The sequence below is a fragment of the Fistularia commersonii genome, chromosome 10, assembly GCF_037954325.1.
Source record: "Fistularia commersonii isolate RoL2024-O1a breed Wild chromosome 10, RoL_Fcom_v1.0, whole genome shotgun sequence".
In the NCBI taxonomy this organism is placed as follows: domain Eukaryota; kingdom Metazoa; phylum Chordata; class Actinopteri; order Syngnathiformes; family Fistulariidae; genus Fistularia; species Fistularia commersonii.
Genome location: NC_141293.1, coordinates 17,135,458 through 17,144,178, shown reverse-complemented (window position 1 = coordinate 17,144,178; position 8,721 = coordinate 17,135,458). Strand labels below are relative to the sequence as shown.

The 8,721-nt window shown below is 36.3% G+C and overlaps 1 protein-coding gene across 1 annotated transcript in view; it reads left to right on the top strand.

Annotated features, from left to right (window-relative positions):
- The window catches only part of LOC147230641 (myosin-14-like), a 39,200-nt gene continuing 30,479 nt past the window's right edge, over positions 1-8,721 (top strand). The window contains exons 1-6 of the mRNA XM_086154085.1: positions 1-165; positions 996-1,166; positions 5,164-5,320; positions 6,225-6,252; positions 7,596-7,695; positions 8,620-8,712. Coding sequence (XP_086010211.1) covers positions 1-165; positions 996-1,166; positions 5,164-5,320; positions 6,225-6,252; positions 7,596-7,695; positions 8,620-8,712 — 714 coding nt within the window. The remainder of the gene's footprint in view (positions 166-995; positions 1,167-5,163; positions 5,321-6,224; positions 6,253-7,595; positions 7,696-8,619; positions 8,713-8,721) is intronic.

Here is an 8,721-nt window from a genome sequence, read left to right as displayed (position 1 = left end):
ATGGATGACGCCGCGGCGGACGACAGCAAATATCTCTTCCTGGAGAATGATTTCCAAAACAGTGGCCTGGCTCAGGCGGATTGGGTGGCCAAAAAGATGGTGTGGGTGCCGTCGGAAAGGGAGGGCTTTGAGGCGGCCAGCGTCAAAGAGGACAAGGGCAATGAGGTAACGTCAATGTGTCGAACAAAAAGCAAAAAAAAATGAAATAAAATTCTCTTTTGAAACATTTTTAATGAGTGAGCTTGGAAAATGGACATGACGGGGGTTTAAATCATGCACAAAAAATGTCAAAAAAGATGAGCAATTCCAATTTTTTTTTTTTTTTTTAAATGCTTAATGACTTCACTTAAATGTGACAAAACAAAAAGTGTTTGGTTGTTTATAAAATATAATTTTATTCCTTATCAACTGTTCAGACCTACAAAATAATATTATACATTTTTACAGATGATTATGATTGGACCTTTTGATGCATGTATTGTAAATTTGACTGATCTGAAAAAGTCCTTCCAGTATTTTTCTATTAATGAAATAAAAAATTGAATCTTAAAAAGCATTTGCTTCCACAAAATTCTAAGATACATTTGAAAAAGATGTTTTAACATGAAATTTTCCATTTTGAAGCTTAACATACATATTTGCCATGTAGTTTAATAAAGATTTTATGAGATGAGATGATGAGATGAGAACAACTTTATTAATCCCGAGGGAAATTGTTGTGCCAGAGTTTCAAGTAAAAAACATAACAGTAATAGATAATAGTAGAAAGGAGGAAGAATAAGAAATATAATGAAATATGAATTGTCTTAACTAATTTTATGGAATAAATTAAAATTATTATTTAATAAAGAAGTACAAAGCTTGCTTCAAGTATTTTGTTATTGTAATTCTAACACATTAAAACCTCCCTTATATAGAGAGTAGTTTAGTTTAGTTTAATTGATATGATAAATGAGGGTCACTGCATATTTGTGTACTTGTATGTCCATCTCCAGGTTCTGGTGGAACTCTCCAGCGGCCGCAAAGTGATGGTGAACAAGGACGAAATCCAGAAGATGAATCCACCCAAATTCAGCAAGGTGGAGGATATGGCTGCTCTCACGTTCCTCAATGAGGCGTCCGTTCTGCACAACCTGCGAGAGAGATATTTCTCCAGCCTCATCTATGTGAGCCACCATGTTTTTACTTCACTTTACAAGTTTATTGCTTGGGGCGAAATCCACCTCATGCCCAATGACGGCTGGATTTTGATTTATTCTAACCTCACATTCATTCAATAATGAATGAATCCGCCTGCCTTGTAAAAAAAAAGAAAAAAAAAGAAAAAGGTAAAATAGGCAATTATATGTATTTGAGCTAATATTTCCGTTTAAAATGTGCCTCAATGCATTGGGGTGCCAAATGTGATTTTTTTTTTGTGGTTTTGACCACATTTTCAGGGATTTCACTTCTTATTGTATTTATTTAATAAAAAAGACCTATACAATTCAAAAGATTTAGAAAAATACCGTAATAAAGAATATCTATGTATGCTTTTAATACCACCATTATACATTATTTAATTGTTTCACCTTAGTATAATCATGGTATAATGTTAATATTTGTTGTCCTTGTAATGCAGAGGATTCAAACTTCAAGAAACATAGAGTTGTTTATGGTTTGTGACAATTAAATTACTAAATCAAAGTGCTCTCAGCTATGTTCAGTTCAGCAACTTTGGCTTAAACCTTGTGGAATGATAATTTCTTTGTTTTTTGATTCAGCATGCAACTACTGCAACTACTTTCAAAAATTTGAAAAAAAAAACCAATATGAATGAAACAATGGGATAGATTTTTTGATAGAAACGTTATTTTTAACTCTATTTTATGCTAACGTCTTTACTGTTGTGCTGATTCAGCTCCAAACTTTTTCAAACTTGCAGGCTAAAAAAAGTTATTTGTTGAAATAATTGTACCACCCTAAAAAAAATGTTAGGATCCCTACTTTTTCTAAATGTACTTTTTGATTGCTGGTGATTCCAGCAATACAAAAACATTTGGTTGTGTATTTTTGCACATATTCTTGCTATTTACACCTGATGCAACAAAGTTACAGTTTTTGTGAAACAAAAAAAAATGTTTTGCAACAAAATTCTTGTGCCAGGGGTTTTATGAAATCGGTGAAGTGTCAGATTATTGTAAAATTAAAAAAAAGATAATATACAAACAATTGAAATAATAAGATGCCTTCATTCTAAGTGAAATGAAGCAAGAGGAAAGAAAATGCAAGAATAACTATTTTGACCTTCCATCAAATACATCACCGGAGTTACGTAGTTCTAAATTTAAGACTTTTGAGTCCAAAAAAGGTGGATTATTTTTTTGTCTATTTTTGTTTCTGCCAATCGGACAAAGTCTAAAAAGGCGTGGGATGTGAGATGCAAGCTTGAACTTGTGCATCTAATGAAAGCTCCCGTAAAGGTCACTGAAGGTTAAGACCTGCGGTCTCTCTAGTCCATATTTGAGCAGATGCGAGCTGCTCAAAAGAGTCAAAATCATCCTCAACGCAGAATGTGAAGTAATTCACTCCAGATGAAGATGAAGGTGAACTGAGGATTCTGGAATACAAGGAAAATGTCTTGGCATTTAAAAGTAATACGACATTCTGTGTTTCAAATGTCATGTTTTATGAGAAGTGTGAGAGGAGGGTTTTTCCGTTTTGAATTCAAGATTTAAAGGGGTGTAGATTTTCAAACGGTTTACTCAGTGTGACAAAAAAAAAAAAAAAAGAAAAAAAAAGAGTCTCACAAAAGTAATTGCAATGATTTTTGATGCATCATAAAGATTTAATCATTTATTTCCTGGAAAAATTTGACCGTCGCTTCCAAAATCCACAACAGTAAATAGTTTTATTTCTGCTCGACAGACTCTCACTGCAGAAAGTATTTTAACATTTATATTATCCACTTATCTATGCAATCTGATTTGATAAAACATGATAACCAATAAAAATATCAATAAAAACAATTGTTTAATGTATCTTGGCTGTTTTATGGGATATACAAATACAACAAAAAAACAAGGGCGCTATGTATTGAAAGAGTACATTTTACATTTTCCAATGTAAAAAGTCACAAATATTTCTCAGATATAAACTTTGGTATTTATTATTGTCATTATTTGGAGTGGAGTGCAATGTAAATCAAGCCATTGTTTTACCAAATTTAACCAAATAAATATAAGTAGCTACTAATTCAAATTATTTTTACACAATGAAATGAGAAAAATGGGTTCAGACAATTTAAACTAACACTTGTTTTTTTGTTTTTTTTTAAATCAATGTGGAAAGTATTTTGATCTGAGGAGTGGGCACAGGTGGGTCCAGCCGCGGGGAATTTGTACCTAAAATATTTCCAATATTTCCGGTTGTCGGGATGACGATCGAAATTTACCACATATGGAGACGTAGCAGCAAACTCCTCGTCGTCTCTCCGTCGGGTCACTGGGATTGGTGTTCTGCTGAAAGCCTGTGTTGCAGGTTCCTCCGGTCGCCTCCAGAGCCAATCACAAAGCCTCCACCCAGCTTGTGGACCAATGAGCCCTTCCGATGGGGTCACATGTATACTTGGTGTAGGTGGACCCGGAGATGTTGACAGGCTTTAAGGAAGTTGCGATGAGTTCGTTGGTCCCAAAATGGATCTGTTTTGTTCTGGGCTGGTCCTGTTTGTCACCGTACACAAGATGTTGTCATTGAGCCACTGGTACAGATCTTGTCTCTGTGCTGCTTTGCATGGATTTGGTTTAAGCTTTGGTTCTGAAAAGCAGAATCTACACCACAGATTCAGTATCTGGCCACTGGGAAGGTTGTTGAACACGGCCCTAAAGTCACGATAGCTTCAGTTTCCCCAGTTTCCCATCTGCCTTACTCAGTTTACCTCACAGCTGTGATCCGCTTTCCTCCAGAATCTGCATAACTTCATAGAGCACGAGGCCTTTCCTTTCCTTCTTAGACCTTGAGTTCGGTGCAGATCCCCTTTCAGCGGCGGTCGCTCCTCAAGGTTAAACGGTTAGCAAACTTTGATTGCCCTGGATGGCAGCTTTAATTGAACTTAGACAATCTTTGAGGCGGGTCAACAGTAGAGACCCTTTGCAGGCAGATGTCAAACCAACTCCCATCTGGATTGACATTTGGAAGAAGGAGCCCGGCGACTCAATCTACCTATCAGTCACCAGTTTGGATGATCTTTGTGAAGAGGACGAGAGAGATATAACATATCATCGCCATTCCTTTGGAGCTTGTGGCTCAGCTATGAAAGGTGTTGGGGTACTTTGCAACAAGGGAACGCCAATATGGGCTCATGTGGAAAGGAGTTAAACACAAAATTAAGATGCTAGTCGTTAACAAATCCTGCCAGACTCTGAAGATCTAATTTGTGATGCTTGGATGTCTGGGTTTGTCCGCATCTCGCAGCAGGGTGCGAGGCATACCCGGGAAATCCATGAACTTTGGCCTTCTGGCAATATGTGTCAATGTCGTTTTTTGCCAGTGGGTATGTAGACATGCGTTGTCTCTTGCAGTCACCAGAGATACATCTGAACTTCCTGATTTTCGACTTTTAGATGAGCGTTTTGTTCTAATCTGCAGGGAATGGTTTCCCTTCAACTTCCCTGAAAGCCTCCGTAGCCTATGGAAGTTCTTGTGGACCTTTTCCTTTCCAGAGAGCCATGAGTAAACTGGAATTGAAAGAAGCTTAGCTTTCCTTTCTCCTTTTTGGCTTGTTTGTTTCTGTGCCTTTCAGTGCACCTCATTTATTCACGTTAAACCTCAGTTTTGGACAAATTCGTCAAACCTCCTTTCCCAATCTTTGCCTTTTCCCAGGGGCTCAAGCAGTGTGTGGATGTCCATCACCAGTCTGGGGCAGTTATCAAATTATACCCTTTCTCATGTATGACACCTGCTAGAAATTCATTGAATACCGAATACCAGTAAATATTGACCAATTACCTGGAAAAAGTGTGTCTGATTGATTATTTATATTCAAAGAAAATTAAGCATCAGTCTGAAAAGTGTTTCTTTCGGTTTTCACCGATATTTCACGTTGATTTAATTCCCCTTGATCTTTTTTGTGCCAAGACGCTTACGTTTAAGCATGTTGTTTTTTTTTGTTTGACCGCTTCTCAGACGTACTCCGGTCTCTTCTGCGTGGTGGTGAATCCGTACAAGATGTTGCCGATCTACTCCGAGAAGGTAATTGAGATGTATAAAGGCAAGAAGCGTCACGAGGTGCCGCCGCACATCTACTCGATCACAGACAACGCCTACCGGAACATGATGCAAGGTAAATCTGCAAATCGGTGATCTATACGTCACATATGTCGCTTCTTTCTTTTCATTTACGAAAAATAGAACGCGAAGACTCAAATGGTGATTTCAGTCAGACGGCAGGGATATTTTCTCATCGATCAATTGCAATTATTTGCACAAATATCATGATCTTTGGGTGGTTAATTCACATTATCAAGTGTCGAATGTGTTATTCTTTTTCTTTTCTTGTTCCCGATACTTAATTATTTATACCAGCATCTTGATTTTCCTGAAATATCAGGATTATTTTTGTTGACATACCTTGATATTTAATTGAAAAAACCAATCTGTCTATTATTTGTGAGAAATACTGATTTCAGCCTTTCGGGACTGGCAAGATCTGCATCTGCGAAAAAGACTGGAAGGGTTGATACCATAGTTTTCACCGTGAACACAAACACATATGAAAAACATCCATTTTCTTCAACACACTTTGGTCAAGTTCATTTTACTTTTACCACCACAGCAAACGCCACGTTGCTTTGCGACCAATTTTAAAAGCATAACGCCGAAGGCTTGAAGCGTCAGAGTCTGCAGCTCGGCTCCAGGAGGCTCTTCTGCTGACCTCAGACCAACCCGGTTCTTTCCATTCAACCACAGAATGGCCATACATGGAGCAGAAAGGCGCAGAAAATAGCGACGGAGCCGCGCATCCACCTGCTATTTTTAGATGACACCCGGTGATGGAGGCTAATCTCATAGCCGCTCGCTATCGTGGGGGCGCATGAGGCAGCGCTGCCACGCGCTTCATGTTTGGTCCGTTCAGCTTGACTTCAACTCATGAGTTAAGCTCAGTCAACATTTCTAACGCTCTCTCGATCTTTTTCTATATTCTGCTCCTCCCATTCTCCTTCTCCTCCCCCCCCCCCCACACACAGATCGGGAGGATCAGTCAATTCTTTGCACGTGAGTTCAAATACACAATTTTCAAGTTTCCATCCAACACACACCGAACCTTCATGCGTTAAAGAGAGGCTGCATCGACTCGGCCGCGCTTTAACGTGACCTCAAAACAACTGGAAACACTTTCTTTGGTGCATAGCAGACACTTTATTCAAGAATAAGAATTCTCCAGAGTATTTAGTAGATAAGATAAGATAAACTTGATTGATTCCCATGGGGGGAATCCTTTGTCACAGCTGCGGAAAAGTAAAAAAAAATAACTAAATAAAGAAGTGAAACAATTAAGGAATAGACAGCAGCAACAACAACAACAAAATAAAAAGGTAACTAAATAAATAAGTAAAATAAACATAAATAGACAACAGCAACAACAAAAACAAAATAAAAAAGTGACTAAATAAAACAACTAAATAAAAAGGTCAAATAGATAGAAATAGACAGCAGCAACAACAAAAAATAAAAAAGTTACAAAATAAAATTAGTCAATAAAAAAGTAAAATAAATATAAATAGACAACAGCAGCCACTATGAAATAAAAAAGTAATTAAATAAAATAACTAAATAAAAAAGTGAAATAAATATAAATAAGCAGCAGCACCAACAACAAAATAAAAAAAGTTACTTGATACATAACTAAATAAAAAAGTAAAATAAGAATTAATAGACAGCAGCAACAACAATAAAATGAAAAAGTACTGAAATAAAATATGTATATAAAAAGTAAAATAAATATAAATAGACAGCAGCAACAACAGCAACAAATTAAAAAAGTAACTTAATAAAAAAGCTCAATAAAAAGTAAAATAAATATAGATAGACAGCATTGCTGTCTATTTATAAATAGACAGGATTGCTTCTTCCAAATTTTACTCTTTATTCTGATCGGAGAACATGATTCACTGTTTGTAAAAGGCTTCAGCTGCTGGGCTTTAGCAAGCATTAACATTAAAAAAGAAGATGCCTTTTTTTTTTTTTTAGATTAGCTCAAATATTTTTCAGATCTTTAGCTTGTTCATAAAATATCTGATAAACATTTTTGTCACTCAATGGATAACCGGTTACTCTAAACTTACGAATAACAGTACTGCCAGCAAAAGACCGATTATTCTGTCTTTATGGATTATTTTATTGCCATTCCTTATCTGTTTCAAGCATATGAGTGAATGTATTTAGTGTTACAGTTAGAATTCATTTAGTGAATTTCAACTTTTATCAGCGCGTTTAGTTCCTGAGGATTAATTAGTGACTATCTTACAGGAGAATCCACTTAAAATAAAGATAAATATGTCACAAGGTTCATCAGAAAGGATCTACCTGCTATTTATTGTCTGATTTCTGCACCTCAGGGGAGAATCTGGAGCGGGGAAGACAGAAAACACAAAGAAGGTGATTCAATACCTGGCTGTTGTTGCATCCTCACATAAAGGCAAAAAGGATGCAAATACTGTGAGTATTTAGATTCAAGATTCAAGGAGTTTATTGTCACATGTACAGTGTAGAAACATGTTTTACCTGTGCAGTGAAATTCCTACTTTTTCTGTCCGCAGTGCATTCGGATATGTGTCGATAGGAAGAATGTAAACATTATTTTTAAATAGGATTATAGATATGAATGTGTACATTGCAATGGGACAGTAGCAGTGCAAAAAGATATTTGAGTGCAGCTTGTTGTGCAACTCATAAAGTGCAAGTGCAAGGATGAGTGCAATATAAGTGGACGGTAGACGATATTTGAAATATGAGCGGCAATTTTTATTACTACTATAATTTTAGTTTTCTCAGAAATGTAGAAAATGAGAGTGTTTGCTAAAATCAACATAAAAGATAACCAGGACATAATGAACTTGAACTAAACATGACCTGTCTAAATGAAATCGATCTAATAAATGATCTCACATCAAATCTTTGTCTTTTTCCAAACCTCTTTAAGAATGAAAACAATAAATTCCTGGTCCAGAAATCCATTTACAAGGGTTTTGTAATAGATCTGATAAAGACAGATCATTAATGACTAGCATTTAGTCTTATATGCTGTTTGGAGAGACTCCAAAAATGTCATCACGGGATAAGATAAGCATCGTAAAACATTAATTGAAGGGAAAAATATATAAATGCAAACATATATAATGCTATAAATATATCTATATAGACACAGGTCTATACCTATTGACTTTAAAATCATTTTCTCTTACAGCAGCATGCAGCATCTCTTGCTTATGTGAGTACAAAGCTTACTTTATTTACAGGTAAACTCTAAATGTTTTGGCTTGTATTAAGCAATTATTAAGAAATCCATCTGTTTATTTTAACCGACCATGATACTTCTAGTTTTAGCATCCAGAGAGATGTGCACATTTGTTTTCCCTGCAGGGAGAGCTAGAGAAACAACTGCTGCAGGCTAATCCCATCTTGGAGGCTTTCGGCAACGCGAAAACCATCAAAAACGACAACTCCTCGCGATTCGTACGTTTT